This window comes from Larus michahellis, chromosome 3 (genome assembly GCF_964199755.1).
Source record: "Larus michahellis chromosome 3, bLarMic1.1, whole genome shotgun sequence".
Classification (NCBI taxonomy): domain Eukaryota; kingdom Metazoa; phylum Chordata; class Aves; order Charadriiformes; family Laridae; genus Larus; species Larus michahellis.
Genome location: NC_133898.1, coordinates 18,864,247 through 18,891,987, shown reverse-complemented (window position 1 = coordinate 18,891,987; position 27,741 = coordinate 18,864,247). Strand labels below are relative to the sequence as shown.

The window sequence follows — 27,741 nt, the reverse complement described above, 5'->3', positions numbered from 1 at the left end:
GTTTTGACTTCTTCATTAAACCTGCATGTTGTTAATGAAAAACATTTCTCCCGTTTTCCACTTGAGCCGTAATGAAAATAATAATGCTGTAATTAGCAACCACATGGTGATGATGAACAAATTAGTATGTTTTACAGCTTTATGAAAGTGTGAAGCGTCAAGTGCCTTTCCTCGTACCCTGCATGCATCTTTCTTTTCCTTCACTGTGACCAAGATCACGCTACCAGCTACAGCTTTCTCCTCTTTTAAGATTCTCATCACTTTAATCTTCCCACACAAAGCTGCAGATAATTCATCACTGAGTGATTCAGTCCTGGACTCATGATTCCGTAGCAGCTCCTTTCCCAGCTTCTCCCCTCTATGTTTTAAAATAGCATACTTACCACAGTGTTGTAACCTCCACCCTGGTGCTGTTTCCAGTCAACTTTTCAGGTCTTAGAGCAACCTAAGAGAGAGAAGAAACATTAAATGGACGTATGGAGTTACAGTGACATTTTCTAACAACCAGGCCAAGTTACATTCTAGTTACGGCTCACATGCTAAGATCAGAGGAGAGCTGGCTACCACTTGTAAGACAGCTACTCAGGCAAATTCAGTAAGAAATAAAGAAAAACATTACCTGAATAGAAACAGACATTATTGTGCTATCCAAGACTACATCTCCAGATGAAAATCTAACATTCTGCATCTTGAATTTTCAAGGTTAAATCCTCAAGAGTAAAAGCAGAGCTTCTACTAAACAAGTATAAATTTTTATTCTGGAGACTGTTACACAGTGCTTTTTACTCAGGAATTTGCTTGACAGAAAGAATTCATGGAGCTTCAAGACATGTTTGGTTTTATTACATTTAATCTATACACATGAGTGAACAGGAAAAATAAAAAAAAAGTAGTCTCTTTTTGAGACTTATTTTGGGTTTTGCATCTTACACACAACAAGCTATGTGAATAGATTTATTCTGGTATTTCTCCAAATAAATTTGTCACACTATTTGGGAACCTCACATAATCTACATGCTAATATAAAAGGCATTTTAGCAGTGGATTACAGATGCTAATCTTGAAGTAAATAAATTAAAACCTCCTCTTCTTGCACGCCATGGACAGTTCACACCGTCCTCAACTTGGAAAAGAGGTCCAGATGAAAAACACTCATTTTTCTCCAACTAATTCATTTCCTCAGTCTTACGCAGCTGTACAAATGCATGTGCTGGCACAAAGGGAAGATCAAGGAAGAGGACACTGGGAAGGGCAGGACTATTTCTTCCCACAGCATTATCAAATTGCATCGGCTTACGCATTCTTAGATTCAACAAGGCCAAAAATATCACTAATTATTTCAATTATTATTTTCACCAGTAAGGAAAAGTTAGAGTTTACATTTTGAATAGCTTTATAGTTACCATAAACATGATGGCACAGCTTTCTTGTATGAGGGAACAGAAAGTCTCTTAAACTGCAAATCACTGATTAAATCTCTTATGTAGGGCAACAGTGAAATAAATTTGCTACCATCTGACATTTGTTCAGAGGCTATGATAAAATAAAACAAAACAAAACAAAGTTTTGTAAAACAAACAAGTCCACAGCAGTTTTTCACAGGTAGCACATCAGACTCTCTCATGAAATGCACAAAGGAACAAGTAAAATGCATGAGTACAGAAGAGATGATAGCTGAACCTGCTAAATTAGAAAAAGACAGGAAAGGAATTATAAACATTTTACACAGCACCGCCATTACAACGTTGAGGAAACAAAAGAAACACAGTGAAAAGCAGCCAGACCTGACTGAGCGGATGGTAACAGGAAGAGGTGAGATTTGTAAAGTATGATGACAAAAGTTGCTGGAACTAGAAATCAATAGAGACATTTGAAAATTAATGCAAAAAAGACTGCTTATTGCACACAGAAAAGCAGACTGAACAGAACAGAATCTGTGCACTTGCAAGTATCCAGGGCATCTTGTACTCTAAAGGGGCCAGAGGGGAGAATACAATCTGTCACACAAATGAAAAGAATTCAGCACATGAACTACCAAAGCAAAGAAGGCAGGGAAACAACCCGTGTTGTTGGGTAGGTGACACGAAGACCCAAGTGCTACAATGCATGCACCGACCCAACTCTGGAAAGAATAGCTTCGCACGTTTACGCTAGTGCCAACGCCCCCTGACCTAAGTGTGCACATCCTTACACCGTGGGATTTTAATTTGCATCTAGAAATATGCTACCAGGTCATGACACAGTACTGAACCATGCAATGTCAAGGCAACAAGATGTTCTGCACCCAAGACTACCTCACGTATAACATCACAAACAGTTAATGTCACACATGCACACCTGCAAAGGCAAAAGGGAAACAAAAAGTTTAAAACTATTTCAAAGAAAGGGAAAAGACAGACAGACAGCATCCTCATAAGGACTTCTGTTACGTGCAAAAACACAACTGCCTAAGGTATTAATGATATCCAAGACATACAGACTCAGGTGCGAAGTCCTGGTGAAATGGAATGGAAGGTCTTCCAAAAAAGCAATGATTTCCCTATGTTATTAATTTAGACAGACAGAAAGAAGGGGTCAGAGAAATTCAATGAAAGAAAGGACAGAATTTTCCTGTTCACAGTATTACCAAACTACCACTAAGTGTAGTCTAGCACAGCAGAGAGGATCATACTTGCTATTTGCCAGCCATAGGTTCTTCTAACTGAATTAAATCTGAAAATGAGCAACAGAAAAGTCATTGGGAAGAAAACTTAAAGGAGTCATCAGATGTACACGCACTTATGTTGACAAGACTAAAGTGCAACTACAGGTTTCCTAATATCCACAGAGAAGTGCACGGTACCTCCGCATATATTTTAAAAAAAAAAAGTTGTATAATACAGGATCCAACTTTTTCATGTAATCCGGATTTTGTAATTTGCAATTTGTGTTAAAGCACAAAGTTTTCCTGCAAGTGCTATAAAAACCTTGCAAAGGCTAAATCACTTCAAGTGATGAAAAACAATTGTGCTAAGGCTTTGACAGCAGAACTTGTCACAAATGTGATGCTATTTTTGACAATAACCACGTATAATGGACAGCTGAGCGTGTACTTATACGTGCTCAAGGAGAAAAATTAAGTTTAGAGAACAAGACTCTTGTACATACACTATATGCTTGCTCCATAGAAGTCACAGAAGGAGTGATGGACATGTCATGTGTGTACAGGTACACTCAAAACAGGTTTTTCAACCTGTGTGCGGGGAGGGCCCTCTTGCAACACGGCACTTTGTTTTGAGAAGCTGGAAGCGTGAGGGAGCCCAGGTTTCAGAGCTGTCCAGGTGGGCTCTGCTCCTCCAAAGCTTCCCGCCACACCGCCCCCAGCAGAAAGCTGGGGTTCGCTCAGACGCGACCACAGGATGGTTATGGAAGCGAACCCCCACATACACACACCGGGAGCCGGCGGGGTTCCCAGCCGCCGCCTGGGCGGGCTGGGGCATGCACTAACGCCTCACCGAGCAGGGCCTCCCCGCCCCCCCGTTCCCCACACGGTGCTCGCGCTCTGCCCCACACCACCCCGGCCCGTCGGGCGACCCCGTGAGGTGCCCGCAGCTGAGGCGGGAAGCGCGAGGGAGGGGGGAATCGTTGCGGCGGGGGTCGGGGCCGGCCGCGGCCCGGCCGCTGCGGCGTTCCCCGCACAGCCACCCCGCCCCCACCCCACGCACCGGCAGCGCAGCGGGGGGCCGCCGGTCGCCGTCCCGCTGGCCCTGTGGGAGGTGCGGGGCCACGGCCACCCTCTCGCCCCCGGCCCTACCTGCTCCCGGCGGGGAGGGGCGCTGCCGGGGCCTCCCGCGCCCGCCCGCAACCTGAGGCAACGGCGCGAGGCCGCGGTGCCCACCCCGCCCCCGCGCGGCCAGCGCCCCGCCCCTCCCCGCCCAGCGGCCAATCGGCGGCCGGAACCACCTTCCTGGCTCCGCCCACCTGCCCCGCCGCGTCCCCGATGGCGGCTGAGGCGGGCAGAGGCGCTGCCCCTGTGCCCGGAACGGCAGGCGGGGCGGTTCGGTAGCGGCGGAACGGCTGCAAAACAGGCAGGGCTGGGGTAAAAGTGGGTGGGAAACAAGCGTTGCTGCTGTGGGCGCAGCCTCCGGGCGCTGCTGGGCAGCGTAAAAGGAAAACCCCGCGCCGGCCCGTGGGATGAGGGCGGGTATTTGGAGGCACAACCCCGCTTCAGCGCAGGGCGGAGGTGCCGCCTCGCCCGAGGTGACAAGTGCAAGGCGTCCTGCGAGGGGACAGGCCTGGAAAAGGGCCAGGCCGGGGACGGATCTGTCCGCATAACCCCCTGCGCCACAGTCAGCCTGGCCAACGCTCAGAAATAAATGTCAAGGGATGGTTAAAGGCCAGCGAACCGCAGATCAGGGCAGCTTTGGGAAATGATCCCAATGCTCCACAAAAAAATGGGGTTAGAAAGTATGGCTGGGAGGAGACGGGGAGCAAAGAGAGGCAGTGGCACGGTGGTGCGTAACTGAGGGTTTCAGGTGCCAAGTGTCCATGAATGCTTAATGCCATGGAACGTCTCTGCACCCACAGCTGCGGAAAGGGACGTGCCTAAAGTCATGCGTAATCACTGGTAGATTTAAGCACAGAACTCCAAAACCTGGGCTTCCCAGATGTCTTAGTAACCAATTGGAGGAACAAAAGTAGCAAGTTCCAAGAAAGCTTTTCAGGGGGTGCTTATCCAGTGCTGTAAACCTGATAAGGATCTAAATCCAAAGATTGGTAATCTCTAAGAAACCCGTGCAATGGTAAACCCATTTTCATATGGCTTGAACCCAGGCCACTCGAGGGGAATTTGACCTGGATAAGAACTCAGACAAGTCCTGCTGTATTTTTATGCTCAGTGTGGGTCACTATTAAGTAAGCATAACTGTTGTTTATAAACAATTTTTGTTGTTGTTTTTCCCATGATAATATTAATTGTGGAGGGGAGGCAGGACAAATTATGAGAATGACAAGTGGAAATTACTTCAAGTGAAGTACTGGAAAAGTCAAGAGCTGTAAGTGCTCTCAGATTCCAGAGACATGAAAGCTGAAAAAAGTGGAACATGGAGTTGCACTTGCGATAATAAACATGATACCAGATGGCTAGAGAAAAGCTAAGATAATTCTTCCATTTCTTAGAAGTGTTCTGTACTTTGGAAAAGACAAAGAAAATTTGTAATCCAGGAAAATGCTGGCATGCTATTTTCACCTGACGGGTACTTTAGAAAAGGAGTTTGAAGTATAACCAAAGACATGGATGTGTGCAAGATCAGATGTGAGCTAAGTATTGGCAGTTGATGTCTGCCTTTTTTGAGAGGCTTGATGTTCTGGGCAAAGGAAAAGTTTTATGGGTGATACAGAATAATGGACTGTAGCAAAGTGCCTGAAATAGAAATTATTAGTAATTCTGAAGACGACTAGGATTTAGGAGAATTTCAATGGAAGTAAAGTGCAAGCACAGGGGGAAACAGTGTTGAATAGAGTTGAATGGAAACTACTGGGCTGAGGGAGGTTACCAATGACATCCTGGGGTATTATTCTCAGAACTAACCTTTGTTTCTTACTTTTCTTTAACAATTTTGGCAGGAAAAAACAGCAAACTGACAAGACCAAAAAATAAAAAGGAAAGAATTGCTGTTAAAAAGGAAAGAACTAATAAGACTGATGAATGGGATCATCTTATGGAATTGACTGAGGAAGAGAAAGATGCGATTGTAGTTGACAGTTACCAAATGAACATCATTACCAATATGATGCAATGGCATAAGAAGCAGACACTTAGGATGCGTAACTGGAGAGTTGTGGCAGAGAAGTGTTCATGCCAGAATGTTCTGCCATCCCCTTGGGAAATTGCGCCCAGTTCTGACCACCCTTCTTTTCAGTGAGAGGCAGATAATCTAGCATGTCCAGAGATGATTTGCTGGCACAGTCAAGGAAAAGAACAGTCTATTTTATGAGGTTACCAGAGCGTGGCTTGTTTAATGCAGCAGAATGAAAGCTGAGACAGAGGGTATGGTTGCCATCTGCCATAAACCGTGGAAAATGGTGTGTGAATTCAAAGGTAATGTTGAATATGAGGATAAAACTGTGTGTGAGTACTTTTATGCTAGAAAATGAAAGCAAGCACCTAACAAAGCATCTCGGGTTCTAGAACATCCTTCTGGTTGGAGCAGTAAAGACAAAAACCCAAACATTTTAGCTCAGAGTGGATGCTGTGACTTAGTGCTGCATCCGCAAAGGAGACTGGACACCATTGCCTCACAAAACCCCTGTCTGTTCTAACTTCCACCCCTGGGCCCAGCAATGGAAATTTAAAAATATATGTATTTATGTAAACCTCATTCTGTACCTTTTCACAATATCTTTTTCAGGCACTCCTACGTGCCAGGATATGAGTCTAAATAAAAGTCTGTTCAGCCTATCCTGTCTGACTCATTCGCTGCTGCCACAGGCACCAAAGTTGCTGAGCACCTGGAGAACTCAAAACAATGGGCTGCAGCAGCTCCGACCACCTTGGGAGGAAGATGGGGAAACAATGCTTGTGAGCAACAAGCCTGTTTTAACTAAAATATTATTTCACTTCTTGTTTCTCCTTTGGGCAGAGACAGGGCATTACTAACCAGTTCCTTCATCTTTACAAATTTATGCGTCAGAGGAAAGGGATCATTTAAATGGCTTTGGAAGACATTGCAGCTTCAAGTAGAGCCACTCTAGAGAGTGAGGATTAGGGCAACAGAGAGTTTCTGAAAGTGAGCGCGCTTAACATACCACTTTCAGTGTGGCTTCGGGACAGCAAGCACATTCAAAAGACGACGGATACTCCAGGAGCTACCCTCAGAGATGGCTGTGAAACAAGGAAGCTGTCTATCCACCCACAGTGAGGACATTTCTCTCCTACAAAAAAAGCTACCGGTCATTGTCAGTCTTCCCAGCCCTGCCCATTATTTCCGAAGGGACACGCCACCCTTCCTTCCCTCCGAGCACCAACCAGCACCCCGCCATGTAAATTGTTTCCAGTTTCTGCTACGTGTGCCAACTCCCAGCTCCTCAGACCACATCCACTGCTTCTGGATCCACAGCCTCGAGCCTAGTACTTCATCAAGAGTCACTCGGCTCCTCTCTCATTAGTGCCCAGGCAGTGAAAGATCACCTCTGCAGAGTAAACGCCTGCTCCACACACACGTGCGTCAGGACTCGCACCAGGAGGGCTGCCCCGGCACACCATACTGCTGGGCAGCAGCTGCCACGCTCCAGGCTGCCTGCGGGTTTGGCATGGATTCACACAGCTATGAGTGCACACATTGTGGTTTGAGACACTCTGCGAGAAGCAGCCCGGAGGAATGCTGTATTTATCTCAGTTTTCAGGGAAATCCTGAGATGCTTTAGGTGAGAGAGTCCACTGGGAACTGGAAGAGGCATGAGTCTAAATAGCTGCACTCTTTTCTGTAGTGTCTTGGGATGTTTTTCGGGAATGCACGTCACCTGGACCTGACTTCTAGATGCCAAATCAACATGACCACCTTCCGCTAGAAATGGCAGAAGCCATGGCCTGCCTGTTGAATTGCCAGTCCCTCACCTGATAGAAACTCGCTTTCTTTAAAATTGCTCCATAACCACAAGCCTGCTTCCACTTGTGAGGACTGATGTAACCACCACCTAGGCTAATGGGACTGTCCCTTTTAATTTTCTAGATTTGCATAAGTCCGGAAATCTATACTTAAAGCTTTGTGCTGTTTCACACAGTTCTTAGTCCTAACTCTTACCTTTTGGCAGTCATTGTCTTAACCATTAAAACCAGCAGTGAACATATTACTTACAACAGATAGCAAGCTTTTAAATACCCATGGATTTCTTAACAAAGAGAAACTATGACCAAGTGACCAGAATACACTTTCCAAAAATAATAGACAAATACAAACATATCTCACAAAACTACTGCTGAGCTCAAGTGGTGTTAAACTCATACTAATTTTTCTCAACTCCTTTGAGTCATCTGAGCGTACCAACAGCCCCGGGCAGGCAAACACCCAAAACTGACTTTCTGTAATTTTCTACTTATATTTCTTCCTTTGTTAATTCCTTTATAAAGTATTTTTGCTGGAGAAGGAAACCAGTTTCCTGCCTGTTTTCAGCAACTGTTTTTTCTTGTCCTCCCGCTGTTTGGAGAAAAAAAAAAAAAAAAAAAAAAAGTTCTGCTTTTGCAAAACAGGTTTTTGAAAGCATTGAGTTCATATTTATTGCCTCATGCAATTGGTCTGAAGCAATCTACCTAGAAGTTAGAAATAAAAATAGAAAAGGATTTGAGCTTCAGACAGCCAATTCTGAGAAGTTTATCCTTGACCCAGAGTCAATATAAATTTTGTCTTTCACTTGCACCATCCTCACTAATAAAGGCCCTGCATAGACACACTGGAGTCTTTAATTCTTTGCAAATAGATTTCCTTCAAACCATGATATTCCTATTCCTTACCATTTTCAACAGGTTTCCACAGGGGAAATGGGATGATGCTTTGTAAGTATTTCTGTTAGCGATTACAGAAAGGAGAGAATCTATTCCATCTCCCAGCACGGTGCCAGCTCTGCAGGAGAAGCTGAAATAAAAAGCAGCAATTTCTTATTTACTCAGTGATATCTAGGCCAACAATATGAACAGCTCCCTGGTTATATTCAATTTGCTGATATAAAAGAAAAAGAAAAAAAAGCAGGTTTCTTTCGGAGTAAAATAGCTCTTTAAAGTTGTTGTTATCACTCAAGCTCTTTGTAATTCCTCAGTGAGCAGAAATTCAGTTTCCCCAGAAGTCATCCACAAACGCAAACCTTAAATTTTTCAGACCCGGTATGAGCATTTATGCGCATTCCCCTTGTAAATCCTGCAACCTCTCAAAAGCAGTCCCTCATCATCATTTTCCCTCATCATAATTTTTAAGCCTATGTTACCAGTTTTACATGAAATTTTATACAGTTTTTAATCAACTGGCTCTAAAATCCATCCCATGGTTATGGCATTAGTAACACCTCTGGGGTCTGAGTACTGCACATCTCCATCCAGGTTCAGGCCTTATTCTTGCCTTTTCTAGGGCACTTATATAGTGCCACTTTCAGACTAGTCTTTGGTTTTCATCATCTGTTGCACCAACTACGTCCGACAGAGTTGAACATTTAAGTTCTTCCCTCGAGGAGTGCTACGTGACCAGGAACAGCTCCCTCAAAATGAGAATACTGCCCATTTTAACACTAGGAAGAAAGTATATGAAAGGAAGAGCAAAGGCGATTTACACACAATCCACATGCAAAGGAAAGCCTCCTTTAATCCCCGATTATCTTATTTTGGGTGCTTTCCTAGTGTCCATTCCTCAAACACAGTTTTGTGTTCTTCCGGGGTACTCATAAAATCGCTCAAGTCAGCAAGTACACGGGTAACAACACTTGGGCATCTACTTGAATATGACCAACTCTTTCCTTTTCAACTTTTGTTCTGCAAACAGTAGCACTGTAAACCAAAATACATTACTATAGTCACTGCACCAGGAATGACATCATCATATAGCAGTCATAAATTACAGATTACAAATTTGTCTGATCCTCTTACACTCAAAAATACTTCTGTGTCATTCTCCTCATCAATATTCTCTTCTACCACTGTTTTTTGACCTAACTTACCCATTTTGTTTTCTTTTTTGTTGCATGACCATGAGATAAAGCATTTTCCTTAGCATTCTCCATGAGGTAAAGCATTTGGGTTTTTCTGAAGTGCCTCAGACATGCAAAGCAATATATAACTACTTAGTAACAAGAATATTGATGAGGAAAATGCAGGTTCATAAGTGGTTGGAAAGAGGCACATCAAAGTTCCTGCTCTCTCACAGAAGCTGAAAAATTTGACGCAACATTAAATAGTCATATTGCAAATACATGCAAACTGCAATTAAAGTTAGGATAAAACAGATGCCTTGTTAAAACTTTTTCTATGGCCCTCAATCTCTACTTAATAATAAATAAATAATAAATATTGGTTTAACATTAATATTTAAAATAATAAATGAGTACACAATAAATAATCATAAGCTATTTTGCATTTTTTAACCATGCGTGTATTTCCTATAAGATATTAATGCATGGCCTGAAAATAACTAGGGGGAAAAAAAAAAAGTGACATGACTGTAAAAATCAAAGGAAAAAGTGAGAAAAAAGAACTTCCCAAATACAACAACCAACTCACATGGAGTTAATTGTTGAAAAATTCCCAGTGTGAACAGTGGAACAGTTGGAGCTGCTCTTTGAAGAAAAGTCACACAAGATTGTATAGCACAATTATTAGGCAGCTACATAAAGATGTCTCTCGGCTCCCACCGTAAACAGAAGAGGTGCGCTAAGGCTCATTGCTTGATCTACTGGGTTTTCCTTGACTTATTGCAGAGGACTGCAGCATCCTGACTGTTAGGATCACTAGTATGAAGCAGCTGCCTAAATCTGCTCCGTTTCTCCACTTTGGACACATTAGACACGTGCCTAAAAGGGAATGCAAAAAGAGCTGGGACCATTGTGTAGAAACCACATCGGGGCGAGACACCAAAGCAGCCAGAGCGTGAGCCACATGACTTGCAAGAAGCAGAGCCAAGAAGTAATTACCTGACAACTTCTCAGAAAAACATAGAGGGAAATGACTATGCTATCATAAGTACAATTAAGTACAATTTATGTGTTCCAGAAAAATTACTTTAGAGAAAGCACATAGAGTTTTAAAAATTTTCCTGGGAATCACTGTCATGCCTTGTCCCCTGTAAAACAAAGTAATTTTGCTGCCCCTGTTGAACAGAAAAAGAGATTTAAACAAGGCTACAGACAATAACGACTTCCCATGCAGATATTCTGCTACTGCAGTCCAGCGGCAAGGAATGAGTCACGTAAGCAGTCCTTTAGAGCCTGAGGATGTTTTGTAGGCTTGGCAGCATGCAAAGATTTTTGGGAACCAGGCAAGACACCCGCAACAACCAGGCAGTTGGAACACATTGCTACAGAGAAGCTGTAGGCTTCCAGCCAGCGTTACGGTTGGCTACTGTTGTCTGTAACCTTTGCGACACTGAGAAATGGCCACCTTCGGTAGAAAAGCAGCATCCGGAAATTAAAAGACAAATCCACTGAGGCCAGTTTAAATAATGAAGAGGGAAATTGTGGGGTGATTGCTATTATCACCCTCATCCATGTACTGCCCTTCCTAAGTAAATACTTGGAAAAGATAAATATCTTCTGCTTCATCCCATTCCTACTTTAGTTCTTTAATTTCTCTTTCAGAGAGGGATTATTCTGTCCAGACTTCAGAAGTGATTCAAACAAGAGATTTTTTGGTTGTTTTGGTTTTTTCCAGAAACAGTTCTATATTTTTAATTTGTTACCTTATTTTCTTAGAGTTTTAACCCATAAAGTCTTGCAGTGAAGAGAACTAAGCCCTAGCCAATGAAAAAGAACTAAAAGTAAGCATGTCACTTCTGTGACTGCAAAGAACACGCTCAAATTTTATCCCAAGATACACACAGGAAGGAAAAAATGAATTTTCATTTAATTTTTTTTTTAATCAGTTTAGATCCACTAGATGCAGGCACCATCTTAACAACATATGTAAAACTTATTCTGCAAATACTGTTATTGTGCAGTTTGGCTTTTCAGGTTGGGAAGCTATCTAGAAAAGAAAACAGTACTTTCCAAGAATGATCACGTGAGGGGAATTAAAAAAATCAAAATCTCATTTGGAAGTCTTAGAAGGAAAAAGTAAACAGCTGGTCACTTGCAAGCAGGGGAAAATTTTGAAGACCCTCAAGGCACAAGTCTTAACAGGTATCTCTAACCCATTTGATTTCGTGTCTTGTACTCTCCAGTGGATACGTACTCGGTCAAGGTCACCTTTCTCTTCATTAAGGAGTATTTAGTGGCATTTACGCACCTGTTCAAACAGTTTCCCTTCAAAAAGACTTCAAAATACAGTCTCTTCCTTTGAATCTCTGCCTTCAATGTATGTTACGGTTTTGCAACAAGGGAAAAAAAGAGGGACAGGTACCAAGTCCTTTTGCCTCCCAATATAGTGCAGAAAAAAAACCCTCTGCCTTCATAAACGGGTGCTGACTGGCTGGTGCCTGCTTATCCTAATGAGCTTAAAATCTTATTTGTAGTGGACATCTGTCAAGACAGAAGTGAGGCACGCAAGTCCTCTTAATCCATTAGCTCTAAATCCAGCAGAGCTTTCACACTCCTTTTTTGAATTGAAGAGGAAAGCCCTGAGTGGGAACGTACAATGGGACAGTGCACAACTTCAAGAGCGGATCCTGGGCAGTAAGCACGTGAGATTTCGAGGCAAACAATGCAAACTGACAACAAAACCAGGATCGTGACGGGAAACTCGTGAGAAAAAGGCTGGTCTACAGTTCGTGATGGAACAGTGAGTTTGATTTTTTTTATTGTGTTTTCTCTAATTCATCTGGATTTTTAATCAAAAATAAAGCCAAAGACAGAGAAAGGATGGGCTGCACACCTTCTCACAGTGAGATTGCTAATACTATTGCAAGAAGTGGTCTTAAGGCTTTGAATAAACCCAAAAGTGTTTTGCGTATTGACCCAGGAGATAAAGGAATCCCTCTGCTGGTTAAAGGTTCATCTTGCTACAATATTGATGAATTACACCAGTATGGAGTCCAGGGGAAAGACTACCTGAGAGAAAAGGAGGATAAACTGTCAGAGCAGGACGAAAATGATAATTTGCAGTTATCTTCAAACGTTCGTTCAGACCCCCAAATTTCCAGGGAAGACAAGAAAATTGAGAGGACAGCCACGGATGCTGAAGTTGTTATGTCAGAACTGATTGAGTCTCAAAAACGCATCACTGAGGCCATACAGATCAGGAAGCAAAGCTCCTGTGAATCAGAAGCATCAGCTTTCATTTGGGATGACAAGAATGAAAGCAACGCAAAGCAAATCCCAAAGAAAGGGAAGAAGCAAAAAAGTCATAAGCTGGCAAAGCAAGGTCGACCTAGCAAAACTAAAGAAAAGTCTGTTTTGGCCCCGTGCAAGACAGAGAAAAAAGTAGATTTCCCAGAACTGCTTGTTAAGGCTCATCAGAGTGCGTACGCCTACTTAAATCCCAACCTCTCCAAGTATGAAACTATACTTCACATGGCCAACCAGACTACCCAAACTCAGCTCTTCCTGCAGCAGATGGTAAGCTTTCTCCTGCTTCGCTTTGATGAAATCAACCAGCTCTTGGAAGAAATTGCCTATGATGGGGAAAATCTTCTCAAAGATGTAGGTGGCAATCTGGCATGGCCAGCAGAAAAAGGTGATTTGAAGGAGCACCCTGATCTTCTGCAACAACTACTGCAGTACACGGTCAATAAAATGCAGTTACTGAGTGGGACACTGGCCTCCCTCACTTCTGATGCCCTGCAGGAGACGTGCAGCTACCTGCAGTCTGCTGCAAGCAACTTGGAAGGAAAACTGAAAGCAAAGCAAAGCTTTGATGAGCGCCTGCTACGGACAGTAAGGCTGCTTGAAGCCTCAACAGTGGGATCCTCTCAGTCCCATGGTGATGACAGGACTCTCTATTCTGAGGATAGTGGCATTGGTGTGGACAATGAATCCCTCAAAGAGTTCAGTGCTCTCAGCCAGCATGGAGGACAAGCAAGCTGTGATTCCTGTGCACATGGACATCTGTCCCAAAAGCATGCCAGAACAGTGGAGCACATGCGTGATGGGACAGTGTCACCGAGCACAGCCGCATCCCATGACTGTGCACTTGAAAGGCATTTTAAAGATATATTTTATTCATCCATGCAGAGTAGGGAAGCAACTTCTTGTCAGGGTGGAGTACCAGAAGGCAATTCTACCATGCCCCAATATGTAGGCTTGACCAAAAGCCGTTACTATAGCTCCTTCCAGTCTGACTCTACTCAAGAAGGTGAACTTTTCAAAATCTGTGAATCAACAGATTTTCCTTCTGATGATGATGACGACGATGAAGGGAGCACCCTGGGGGAGGATGATGACAACACAAGTTTATCAGAAATGGGGAAGGATGCTCTGCCAAGGAGGCCCCTGTCTTCACCTGCGGTCACTGATAACACACAAAGGCAGTCCATCAAGAGGACGGAGAATGTAGACACAGAGGAAATAATTCTGAAGATGAAAGATGCCATCAGTGAAAAAATCAAGTTTGTCCCAGCTAAATCTGGACGTAAAGAATGGATAGAGGATGAGAGTGGAAGAGCAGTCCTAACAACAAGGCCCAGTACAGCAACGGGCAGCCAGAAAACCATTGGGAAACAACGACGGTCCAGGTCAGAGGAGTCCCTCAGAAGCCAGGCAGAGGACCCAACTCTCCTAGAGCTTCAGAGAACTCAGAAAGAGCTCAGCAAAAGGCTGGAAATGTTTTATGGAAAGAAAGATACAGATAACAACCTGGAGCCTTGTAAATCAAGAACAGCACCTTATTTGCAGGATGAGCAAATTACATCTAAGTCCTCCAGGAAACTGAAGTCGTGCCTCTCAAAAAATTTCAGCATCCTGCCTAACCAGGATAAAGTCCCTTTGTTCATGGTTGATCAAAATCCTGCCCTTCAGCTGGATGAAAAAAGGGGCAGGAAGCCTTTAAGAGCTACTGTGCCCACCCAGGAGACATCAGGAGGCAAAGAAAAGGAACCTCCTGGAGCACAAATGCTCGGTGGCAGCAGCTGTGCCCCTCGACAGTCTGTCAAAAAACTTATTGAAACTTTCAGTCCCACTGATGATCTTGTAAAAGCTGCACCTTTAAGATCTTTAGGACCAATAAAGTGCATCAGAAAATTTGGACTTCCAGTCATCCCACCCACCGTTCCCTTCCAGAGAGGCCTGGCACCTTTAAATCTTAAGCATCGTATTTCACCAGTAGAAGACACAAACCCTTCAAACACCAGTGGAGTTTCTTCTAGTTTTCCAAATGCCTTTCCTCCTGCACCAGCTGCAGAATTAAGCAAGAAGGACACAAAGGAAGAGACTGATGAAGACATTGAGAACCTGCCGCCACCACCACCTGAAATGTTAATGGACAATTCTTTTGACTTATCTGAGCCTGAAGAAACTGCAAGAATAGAAGGAAACTCTTCAGAAGATGCCAAAAAACCCACCAAAACAGAATTTCATGCTGCTAAGAGATCACAAGTTTCCCCAAAAATGAAAGCCTCCCTTCAGTCTATTGATCTATTGCCAAGTAAAAATATTAGCAGCCCCAGTACGATCACTAATAAAGGTCTCAGGAATATGGGAGCAGAGAATGAGAAACTGCAGAAGTACCCTCTGGAGCTGAACCCTACCAATGTGCATATCCCTAGCCAGGAGGAGATACTGGCAACCCAGAGAAAAGAGGCTGCGGATTTGTACAAGCAAACCCATAAAATTATTCCTCTTCAAAATCCCAGTGGGGCTTCAAAACCACACAGTAACAGCTCAGAGAGCAGAGAGCCCAATTCACCTGCGACTTCAGTGCAAAACCAGAAGCATGGTTCTCCTGATTCACTCAGGAGAAACGAAAAAGGCTCAGCGTTTGCCAGGAGGGTCTCCCCAACAAGAACTCCTTCTCCACCAGCTGAGAAACGGCTTTTCAGCCCCGCAGCACACCACAGACACTCTCTGCAGGCATTTAGCAGCCCGCAACCGAGCTCACCCGTCATGCAGAGGAAACCCAGTCCCCCCTCTAGCCCCAGGATGCCCAGCCCACCCTTGCAGAAGAAGCTGCCCTCTCCGCCACCCCAGCGAAAACCACTCAGCCCTCCCACAGGACACAAGCAAAGCTCACCAACGCCCCACCGTCTGCTGGGCTCCCCAGCCTACCGCCGAGATGCAAGCCCCCCTCTGTTCGCCAGCACCCCCTCCCCACCGACTTCCCCATCCCGGTCCTACAAGGGGCCAAGAGCTGGGCTGGATGCTGGGGATGAGCACCAGCTCTCCTCCTCCAAGAAGGGCAGCAATGTCCGTTCAATATTTTGCCCAGCCACCTCTTCCTTATTCGAAGCCAGACCACCACTGGTAACCACCAAACCTGCTGCGGAGGTGACCAGCCAGCCTGAAGCTTCACCACTTTCCCAAAAGAGCAGTCTGCTTTTCCGACAGACTGGAGACCGGACCAGAAAGCTGTCCCTGAGTGCTGCCAATCCTCAGCCATTCGTGAGGAGAAGTTTCTCTGACCGCCGACCAGGGGTCCAGTTTCGTCTTCCAGCTCCTGTAACAGCTGGCAGTGAACCGGCGCTTAACCAAGCAAGGTAAGAAACTTTCCACTTTAGGTGAAGGAAGCAGAAGTGTAGCACTGTATTGGCTTTCTAAACTCCTGATGGGAATTTAATGTCATTAAGAGATTTCCCAGAAAAGTGCCCTGTTCATGCGCAGAACAAACGGTTGGGCAAAGATAACACTGTAGTTGGACTAGGTGATCATCGTAGGTCCCTTCCAACTGAAATGATTCGATTCTATTCTAGTGTCTTGTCCCAGATTTCAGTAGACTACCAGCCTGAATAAAGGGAAGAGTTAACTTTCCATGGCTTGCTCAAGCCTTACACTTGCACATCTGCTGTGGCAGACACCCCAGGGAAAATTCAGTGTTGGTTTCATGGCACAGAACTCCCCTTATTTGTGTCAGGGCTAAGGACATCCACATTTAATTCTTAAAAGCTCTAAAGTAACCTTCAGGTTATAGACATCTTTAAACAACCATGAGAAGGTAGGGTTGGATCAAGAGGAAGGGTATCGTTCCTAACATCAGCCTCTAAGACAGTAAACTGTTCAGCTGAACTCTGCATTAAAATGTTTCAAATCAGCTGGCAAGAATGACAGACAGATAATGTGTAGGCAAGGATCTGTATGGACGTAATTATAGATTTGGAGCTTCTTGTGTAGGCTTTCAGATCCAGGAGCTAATTTCAGGTCTGATGGGTCCCACAGCCCAAGCCCAGTTTTTAAAGTGGAAAAACCTCCCGTGACTACTGCAGATTCATTGCTCTGAAAAAGTCAGTTTAAACAAATTGAAGCACCAACACACACTGATTCCGTGTTTGCAACCATTGGTGACCTTTTTTAAAAAAACTGGGCTTAGCTTTACATTTTCTCTACCGCTTAAAAAAAAAGAATAAATAAATTTAAAAAAAAAATCACAAAACCAGCCAGGAACCAGAAATGGGTATTTGGGAATACTTAAAGATCAGCGTAAGAGCCTGGAAATACAAAGTGTTGTTATTCTGGTTTCTTAGCATCTTAGGATGTTTAAATCCATTAAACTCTAAAGCTCGGCAAGAGGATTAAGACCCTTCTCAGGTAACCTTTCCTCATGTGAGGGGTATTTTTACTCTTGCCACCGAACAGCTGAAATCACATGAATCGACCCCATGAGTAGGGATTGCAAGACCAACCCTAACAGGAGATAAAATTGCACTCAGTGTGTTGCGAGTAACAGGGACATTCGTGGCTACTGAAGTCAGATGTCCAGGCATTTCCTCCCCAAAGACAGAATAAGGACCAGATTTCCCACGCTGACAGTAGAGGAACGTGCTGAACAAAACACACAAAAACCACTGGGAAATGCACACCGTTTTGCATTCCCAGTTCTAATATTGCATTATATTCTGACGCTTGAAGATTTACTGAGAGTCCTGTACGTTGTTGCTGGGTTTTCTGTTGTTGTTAGGTACTGTGTGAAGACAGCTTTGTCTACTCCAGTGCCTGCTAACAGAAATAAATGTTTTCAAAAGAGGCTTTATGTCAAACCTTGCAAGACAAAAGCACTGGCAGTTTTATGGATCAATTTTTAAAACAGTCCATTATAAATTCTTAGCTAATTTATGTTTCAATTGGGTGCATTATCTTTCTATTGTAATCTGTCAGAGCATAGAGAGTAATATAAAAAACCCCACTGTAAATAAAATCGTTCCTTTCATGAAAAAAATTATATATCCTAGTGTTATGATATACAGCATTTTGGAAAAATGGAATATATCCTGATCAAAATTTGGCTTACCATTTATACAAATGGACATCAAAAGTAGTCCTACTGTGTTAGTCCAAATTTATATCAATATAAGCAAAAGGGAAATTTAGCTTGTTAATTACCACATGCACTGATTTAAGATGCAATACACTACTGTGTGTTTTCTTACACATAAAATAAGCTGCCTGGAGTAAACTTTTACAGACCTTGCACTAAATGGCACTAATCACAGCAAATGTGCTGTTGGGCAGAGAAGGACCATTTTAGGATTCAGCACATGGCAAAAACTCTGAGAGCCCCTCACATCACTGCTGGTCATCTCCTCCCACTGAGGACCAGAGCGGTTGCCACAGCTGTGAGCACCACATCCCCGTGCAGACGCTGACCTGCTCTTACAGCAGATGCCATAACGGACAAACCACCATGCTCTGGATCCATCTTTCTCTGTCAAGTTTGTTAAGCATCCAGGGCTTCCTCTGCTTTGCAATTCATTCAGCTGACAGAGGAAAATTTCAAAACGTTTCCCTAAACCAGATGCTGTATTCTTAAAACCCCTCATTCTGGCCCTGTTTGCATCTAGTCTCCAATTCACAAGCTATTCCCACTCAGCCATCAGTCTCCTTTCCTTCATTCCTTCCCTTGCTCTACCTCTCCTCTCCAAGTATAACAAAGCCTTTTTTTTTGGTCTGTGAGGTTTTTGTGTATTATTAGCAGCTTCAAACACTAGTTGCAGGAGGAAGGGGAGACAGACTCAAACCTGTAAGACCATCAACTCTTTTATAGGTGAAACATTTTGAAAATCAGTGAGTTAGCTAGTTTCTCCCATGCTCCCAAACTCCAGGATATAACCCTCCACTTTTTCCATACCCAATTATAACATCCATTTGCTGAGAAGCAGATTGCTAAAGATAGGAGCTTGTACAAGCAACATGTTCTTCATCAGGCAGCTGAGTCCCCTTCTCCCACTCACCCCATTTTAGCAGAAACACCCAAAAAAAAAAATAAAATAAAGAGGCTACTTCCATCTCATTTTGCTAGCTGGCATTGCCAGGCATTAAATGTCAGTGCTGTGCACAGATTTGCGTGCCTCCTGCATGCTGACTGCTTCCCTAGAAGGCAAAAATCGCTCCTTTCCCAAGCATGTCTCCTGCCCGTGCCATGCTCTAAGGAATGTCAGGACTTAAAACACCATTAGCCCTAATTAGGGCTGGAGCTAGAGCTTTTCTGTTTAGTCTTAGGGTACCTGGACAAGAGTTTCAGGTTTCAGCACTCAAGTCAGTACAACGGGTTCCCTTTTGGGCAGCCTGTGGATGGACAGACTGAGCTAACTTTCCTGGTTTCTAAGCTTGGTCATTTGACAGCAATCAGCAGTTATTGGCATTTTATCAAGGCATAACATGTCCGATTGCTCTGCTCATAGAAATCCTGTTAATCTGTAACAGGATTTCTGTGTATGCAGTTAAATGAAATAATATTTCATTGCGACTGCTAATCTCCCAAGAGGTAGAACAGAGGTAGAAGATTAAACGCTATGGCCTTTAAGATATTGTTCAAGGAGGGCTTGAGAATGGATTGGGTTGACTGAATCAGGCCCAAAGCAAATAGCCCAAGTGACAGCTTCTGCAATTGGGGGATATTTAAACCTGGATTAGTTTCGTGACTGGCCACATATCACAAATCTCTTCACCCAGCAGTTCATATCAGTAAGGTCCTAGCAGTCAAAACAGGAACATAACAGCTTGTCTGTAGTTGAAAGCTAATTCAGTTTAGCAGTTTATGTACTTAAAATACAATAATGATTCCCAGATAACTCTGGACTATTTCCTCATATTGAGTTTAAACCACCCTAATTAGTTACAGCAACACAGGGCACACTTCACCATGAAGGCTCATGGCGTGAGATGTTCATGACTAGCTTCATGAATCCTGATTCTTGAAGTCCCTGTGCTCCTAAAGATCAGCAGTGTGACCTCAGGAACATCATTTACACATTCTGTGTCTCAGTTCTCCTGTCTCCAGAGTGGCAGATTTATACCACCAGAATACACATCCCATAGTCACGTTGGCATACTCAGAAATCACTGTAACCACGCTAAGCAGATGTGTAACAGAGGTAAGACCTTTCCTCCAGCAGAGCCTGGAACATGACTTCACTCGAATCTGTCTCTATCTGTAAGTGAACCCAGATTCATACTGATCCCCCGTTAAACATACAAAACGTTTGCTTCCCAAGAGAGTTTTGGAAGGGGACAGTACAGCGCATTTGGCATCACATTAATAAAATGAAGATGGCGCATGTAAAGAGCATATGTACGGGAGAAGACAGGGAATGGCATAGTATCGTACAGCATTTGTGCTTTCTGGGTTAACATGGTCTAATCAGCGCTGTTTTTAAAAAGTCACAATTTGTTAGCCTCTTAACGTAAGCATCTTTCCTTCTGCAGCTTGGAAGAGAGCCCTCAGAAAGCAGGAGACTCTTGGAACAGCCCTTGCGTCCCTGAAATCAGAGAGTCCAACAGATCTGCTTCCCACCCCGAGCTCTATGTGGTGGGCCATGGGCTGCAGAGGGACTGACAGCAGGCGCAGGAGCAAGGCCAGAGGCCCCAGAGGGAGGAAACAGCCTTACCCCAAGCCTCCAAAATGTGGCTTCATTTTTTCCTCACACGAAAACAACATGGTGGCATTGCATCTAAAAACCCAAACTGGCCCCAACAGCCCAAGGGAGTATTGGCAGGGCAGTAGCCAGCTGCTTCTCCTTCGGATTGCATTCAATGGTTTAACTCAAAGATTTACATCGAGCGAAAGAAACACTTTTGCAGTTGGGTGAGGCTGAGGCAAACTGATTCGATAAAAAGAGGACATGTAGCCAAGTCCTTTGTTTCACTGTGTAGCCAAAAGAGTTAAAAAAGTCAGAAGTGATCATTATTTGACATGTTATTTGTTGAGGAGGCATCACAGTTTCAGTTATATAAAAAAAAAGCAGCTGTTGTGACATTTCTGTGGGAGGAGGTAAAATCCTGAACCACTTGAGTTTTACTGCAAAAACATCAATGGCTTCAGCAAAGCCACCTCTTTACACTAGCTATTTATCAACATGCAGAGACAGAATAAGGTCAAATACAAGTTAAAACAAAATAACCCCTTTTAAAGGAATAAAATTAGGGATCTTACTCCCTCAAAAAGGCTTTGATTTTCCAAATCACCTTTGATTATCATGTAATCCCATCACCTCTAGTTTCCAGGGTACAAGGCTTAATCCCGATTAGAGCAGTTTTTTAATAGCCCAATCAAACAACATATAAATCCTGAGGCACCTGAGGACATGTATCTTTTTTTGTTTGTTTTGTTTTTTAAAGAAGAGAATGCTAGTATAGAGAATCCTTTCCTCCCCAAAACAGGTTTATATTCTTTCTATATTATGCAGTTTGAGGAATTATTGCAATTTCACTGAAGAGTCTAGACAGATTGTATTAACAGATTCTTGTTAATAAAAACACAAGTTATTTACAGTCGATTAATCCTAGGCTTTTACAGCACTCGCTGGAATACAGTTTCAGAATTTAAAGGACCTTGCTCACCTATCTAATTTATCATCACAATTAAGATGCAACTTTAATGTAACTTTAATTAATTTGACGTGTTTTCATATGCATTTTCAGCACAGAACAAGATCCAGAAAAAAAGAGCCATTTGTAGTCTTATTTGGACAGGAATAATTTTAATCTTTTCCTACAGTTTTCATGATGGTGGTATCTGGGCACTTCACACAGGATTTTTAACCCTTCCTGCCCACATTTTTGATGGGGGAACTGAGGCTCGTCTTATGCTGTACAAGGGATCCCTTTAGATACTGAACTCCTGAGTTTTAATTTAGTGCCTTAATCACAACCATCCTTCTTCAATTATCTCGGTGCCATTTTATGACACAGACACAAGGAAACCTTAATTGTCATATTTAAGGTGAGGTATCAAACAGAAAGAAGTAACTTACAGTGAATAGATGCTTTGGATCGTCAGGGGTTTGTGAGCTTGGCGTGGCAAAGCAGCCATACCCATAGAGTACGGCTAGGAGAGGTCAACAGATCTACCTTGTAATCACCCCGGCAGATGCACCATCCCCTTTTAAACTGGGAAATCACAAGGGAGGTACTGCAAAGATCACCATCAGGGCAAACTCTGCAGGCCAGTCTTCCCCCTCATCAGAAGCGTAGTTCTCTCCCAGCTGCATGAAAATACAAAAACATTTGCAGGTGTTTGGGATTTGTCTGTTCTGCTGGCGGTAACCACGCAGAATAGATACAAATCAGAAACATGACAGCAGAAAAACAGCACTTTGTGTGCCTAAACGTAGCTTTGAAGATGAAAACATAACAGAGTGGGAGGACAACTTCTGCTCGGCTGCTGCAATCATTTTATCTCTTTATGGTTTCAAGCTGAAATTCCCGAGCATCTATGGTGGGTGGTAAGAGAAAGTATTCATTTATATCCGCCAAGCGCCAAACTGTGGTGCAAGAGCTACGTCAGCACATGGAGCAATGCTTCAGCAAGCAGGCTGGAAACCTCCTCACACATGCGCTAGCTGGACATGGAGTCAGCCAAAGCATCTTTCCCCAAAATCCAGGCGCCCTTGAAGATGTGGTACATGAGCTGGCACCCTACCACAGCATCTCTCCTGGCTTTGTCTAAGGCTGTGGTCATCAGGAGGCTCATTGCAAACATAACCTCACCTAACCACTGCAGCTGCCGAAGGATTCTGATGCTGCCCTGAGGATGCTGCAGCAAACTGAACACTATATTCAAGAAACAGAGCTCCTCCAGGACTGATCTACAAGTTTGGACTACGAACTCATGACTACACGCAGCTAATGGGTTCTCTTCAGTACAGCTAATGTACAGGACTAATATAAATAAGGTGTTTACCTTCAATTTGTATTGCAAGCATGAGATTAAGAGTAACTATAGTATGCAGGAAATAATAGTTTGGCTGGACAGTTTAAAAAAAAGATACTGTTTGTTTGGGTTTTTTACAGGTTTTTTTGGACAACACTTCCACTTTTCATATATACAGCATTTCTGGAAAACAACTGTTTTATAAGACTATGCTCAACTTTAAGATTTATTTTTTACTGATGTAAATAAATCAGAGTTTTTATATGCAAGCTATGAGTTTGATCTCTCTTACGTTCTGTATACAACCGGCTTAAATCTTAGCCCAATGTTATACTATTGATTTCTTCCTTGGTGCACTAACTAGTGCCTTGTGCTAAAAGAATTCCATTTGCTTCCTCCCCACCACATCACAACCCTGTCTTATGTTTTACTGGTACATCAATTAATTTATGTTGCATTTCCATTAAGCAAATATGTCTTTTTAGGCTACAAGATCCAGCCTGGACACTGACAGACCAGAGCAGAGGTCAGCCGTGCTTCCACCCTTCCCCTGCCCCGATTTAAGCTTGAGCTACCTGGCAATTTTGTACTTGGTTAGTAGAGCCTTCTATATACAACCACGACTAACTTGAGCACGGGGCCGTGGTTTTGTCCTAAGGGTTAAAAGCAGAGTGCACCCAGTGTAGTGGAGTCTCATTGCAGAGGGGTTGAGCACAGAGGGAAGCAGTATCAGTTTTCCAGCCAGGGCTCCATAGCTGCAAAAACAGCAGCGAGGCAGCTCCGTGCTGCACTTTATCTGCAGACCTTGAACAAGCTGGCAGCTGCCCGTGCTTCCAGTGACACTGCTCAAATCTCAGACCTTTAAGGGACTTGTCATTTCATACCCTTAGCATGTGAAGATGCCTAGAACACGAAAGCACTATACACACTCCAGTTACTTCTTTTGACTTCAAGAACTACCCCAGATATTAGCAATACGGTTGACAATATGATGCAGGTTACCAATAAAACCAGTATATTATAGTGTTTGCACTGCCACACCTCTTAACATTCAAAGCATTTCATAATCATTTATGAAATGTTATCATTAAGAGGAATATTCTGAGAAGTTACTCCCATGGCTATAGGTAGAAAGGAAAGAAATCACAGCACAGAGATAAAGTAACCTGTTCTTACTGTCACTTCTTATCCATAAGGAGCTGACAACATCTCCTGAAGAGAAATCCTTCTAGATTAGCAAATCATTAATCCTTCCACATCAGATAGATTCAGTGCCACCATGACTGCAGCATGTATGAGTACATGTTGCAGGTATAAACTTCAAACTGAGGTTTTGATCTTCCTGGGCAAGATCCTGAAGGTTTCATAATGCTTGCAGTATGGATTAGGGGCTCACTTCCATGTTGTCCTCAGGTAAAGACGAAGGTTAATTCAAACTCACAACTATACGTTGGATCATCTGAAAATTGGGGCCAAAGATCCCAAGTTTATATTTCTTGCCCACCACCCATTTTGGATGAATAATGAAAATATCAACATCAAAAAAGGATGTGCAGATACAGATAGTAAATATTCGGCAGAGCAAGGTGATTAAGACCCAGGACCATGCTATCCCTCTGATCTCACTTCTGTTCATCTGCCTGGCATCTATCCTCTTCCACCCTTGCTAGCACAAAATTATCTACAGCCTTCACTGTCCCTAATTGCTCTCCACTTTACTGATGTGCTGAATTTCAAAATCTGGCCTTTTACCTCTCCTCATCATATTCTTTTCTCTTTCTTTACGAATATACAACTCTGTGACTGCATTCAGTGACCCTGTGAGGATTTCTGAAGTTAATCTGCATAGAATACACCCTTTATCAAGGTTATTTTAAAGGAGAAAGGGGCGATAAGCCTATCTTACTCCATACGAATCCCTCCTGCTTCAATAAAGTTTTCCTTGAGGCATAGATGAGCTGATTATATAGCAATTAAAGAGAAACTGAAAGCTTTCAATGTTATAGGCTGCCCTTCGTTTATTGTTACTGCTACTGAACCACGGGGTCTTTAATACATGAACGGGTGAAAGCTGAAGCCTGGGGATGCTGACAAAGACCCATCCTTCCCCAGACCAGTAACTGTAAAGCAGTGAACAAAACTTTCCAGGCATTCCAGCAGACACACGAAGTTATGTAGCAAGGCTGAGATGACTCTACAGATAAAAACCAACAAATTCACTAGCTGCTTGGCTTTTAAATGCGAGTCAAAGTCTAAGTCAATAAAACTGGGCAATTTCACTCTTGTTGCCTTATCCCCTTTTAAACCTAATATAAGTTTAATATTAACACTGGAACAGGCTGCCCAGGGAAGTGGTTGAGTCGCCATCCTTGGAGGTATTTAAAAGATGAGTAGACATAGTGCTCAGGGACATGGTTTAGTGGTGATTTTGGCAGTGTTAGGTTAATGGTTGGATTCAATGCTCTTAAAGGTCCCTTCCAACCTAGACGATTCTATGATCTCTTACATCCAAACTGGAAATTAAACCTGCCAGTACAATACCATGGCTTTATTTTTTCTATTTTTTTAAAATGTTTTCCTCCACTTTGAAGCTTTGTGTCGCTTTGCTTGTAAATATAGTTAACGTGGACAATTGGGGCACAAGGCAATGCCCCTTTCTGGACTTTTTTTAGTATCGAGGTTTTTATCAATAACCTGATATCCATGCAGACCCTTTCATCTTTATATTTCAGAGAAAACACATGCATATACATACGCGCATTAATTATCATAAGAGACCTGGCATACAAGTAGGTTGCCATAGCACAGTTTTTCATGCGGCTAAGGCAGGGAACGGAGAGCATCAGGGATGCCCTGCTGTCACACAGGGCTCCCCAGCTGAGCAGCCAGTAAGACACAGGTAAGCAGTTACCTAATTCTGTCTCAGAAAAGGTCATATCAATCCACATATCACAGTAACAGCAGCTGTTAATAGGGTATCTCTAAGGTGCAAAGTAAAGAAATAATCTAGAAAACACCACGGACAATTAAAAAAAAAAAAAAATGATACTACATTCTTCATGTTGAAAAACTCAGTACTTCCGAACTATTTATCCTATCAATATCTAAGAGAGGCAGAACGCACGTACTGCATCTCTAGCCCTGCCAAGTTAAAAATTTCCCATTTCCAGACCCTCAGAGCTCCCTTGACAGCCAAATATCTAGATTAAGTTTTCAACAGAAAAAAAGTCACTGGAAACACCATGGCATGAGGAGTGCAGTAGGCATTTGGATGCTCGGCATGTCCCCAGTTTCCCTTGGCTGGGCAATGGCTCTGCAACCTGTCTACTCCCAACACACTGTGAAGGTTGTCATAACCTCTTCAGAGGTTGTTTACAAACCAGCAAAAATAGAAAGTTACTTCTTTAAATAAACAGTGTGCTAATAACTTTAAGAGTCCTTTGACAGGCTTAATTTAGACTCCTTGCGGCAAAAGGGAGATGAGAACTTGTGTGAGCTTCTCTATTCTTTGGATGATGCTTCCCAGGAGACAGATATGCTCCAGAAGTTCAAAGCAACAGCACTGGGGCTCACCATCTCCCACCCACCCGTTCAGGGATGACAAGCCAGTCCTGCAAAAAGGTAAGCAGGAAGCTAGCACAGGGCCCAATGGATCCAATTATTTCAAGTTTTCTATCTCAAATTTTCTTTCCCTCCTAACTTTGCATAAAACTGAGCCAAGACCCAAGCTATATCTAAATTTAGTTTTGTGAGCCAAGCACTTATCAGTACTCCAAAGCATCATCAGGGGGACCATGCATCATTCACCTGGTTTATTACCATGTTTGGAGACTAAGAAATGTTTCCAGTATGACTTTAAGGAGAGAAAAAAATGCCACCCTTCCAACAGTGGGTGTGCAGGTAGGTGTAAAGTTTCACTGCCTTTACTATGATGTATTAAAAGGATCTGAGAGAATATTGGGGGGGGGGGGGCTAAACAGGCCATTTATTTCCCTAATTTTATCTCCAAGGAAAACCAAAAGGACACGTTTATTGTGCTGGTAATGGCAACCCAATAACCTCACGGACTGTTCTTCCCTGCAACATGCTGCCCTGCCTGGGCTTTACCAGGCCAGGATTAGATCCATAGCTAAGCAAACACAAGTGGCCACATAAAATAGATTTTTTTCCTTCAGAAAGTCTAATTAACACATCACACATGCATTTTCTTCTGTAACATCAGAAACTGGCAACCATGCAGACTTTGCTGTCAAAATGTTATAGTGAAATGTTTTTCCCTGAAGCAGAGGAGTAATGGCAGCTACAAATTAGAATGTAAGTTTAAAAGATTCAAATTATTATGAAATGAAACTGTTAAATAGTTTCTTAAAAGGCAGCACTGTCAATGATCACACAGTCCACCAAAGAGTCAGAGACAAACCCAGAAGCGCATGTTCCAGCTACACAGGAATTCATTACGCTGGCAAGCACCGACCCAAGGCAATAAATTATCGCATAGCTCTGAGCTGAACGGCACCCAGGCTGGAGTATAAATAGATTTGAGAAACCCTTCTCACCTGTTGTTGGCCTCACAGTCAACTCATCCTTCTGCAAACAAGTTACAAACACCACCGCTTGACTGCTGTCCTGGGTAAATACACATATATATGCCTTTTCAAAAGCAGTGCATCTTTTCCCAGTGAAATACTTTTCCTCTCCTTACATATAAAATTGTGATTGAGGACTGCTGTGAGCCACAAATGATTCGGATTGCAAATGTGCAAAGCTTTGGGATTTGGGCCAAGTTTTATTTGCTCAGGCCTATTGTGAGCACAGAATACCTCTAGTTAGAAAACTTTACT

At 43.1% G+C, this 27,741-nt stretch overlaps 2 protein-coding genes across 13 annotated transcripts in view; one reads left to right on the top strand and one right to left on the bottom strand.

The window, feature by feature from the left end:
* CLIP4 (CAP-Gly domain containing linker protein family member 4) overlaps window positions 1–3,894 on the bottom strand; it is a 32,112-nt gene extending 28,218 nt beyond the window's left edge. For 5 of the 12 annotated variants that reach the window (XM_074578931.1, XM_074578935.1, XM_074578938.1 and 2 more), the window contains exons 1-2: window positions 3,794–3,894; window positions 384–445 (exon numbers count right to left, since the gene is read on the bottom strand). The gene's annotated coding sequence lies outside the window, so the exon portion shown is untranslated. Of the gene's footprint in view, window positions 1–383; window positions 446–2,671; window positions 2,713–3,147; window positions 3,509–3,704 lie in introns of those variants that run through there. The other 7 variants (XM_074578934.1, XM_074578942.1, XM_074578933.1 and 4 more) reach the window with 6 other exon arrangements.
* Window positions 3,895–12,528: 8,634 nt separating this feature from the next.
* PCARE (photoreceptor cilium actin regulator) lies at window positions 12,529–20,584 on the top strand. Its single transcript, XM_074578212.1, has 2 exons — window positions 12,529–16,295; window positions 20,455–20,584. Exons 1-2 carry the CDS (start codon window positions 12,529–12,531, stop codon window positions 20,582–20,584), a joined length of 3,897 nt encoding a protein of 1,298 aa, XP_074434313.1.
* The last annotated feature ends 7,157 nt before the right edge of the window (window positions 20,585–27,741 follow it).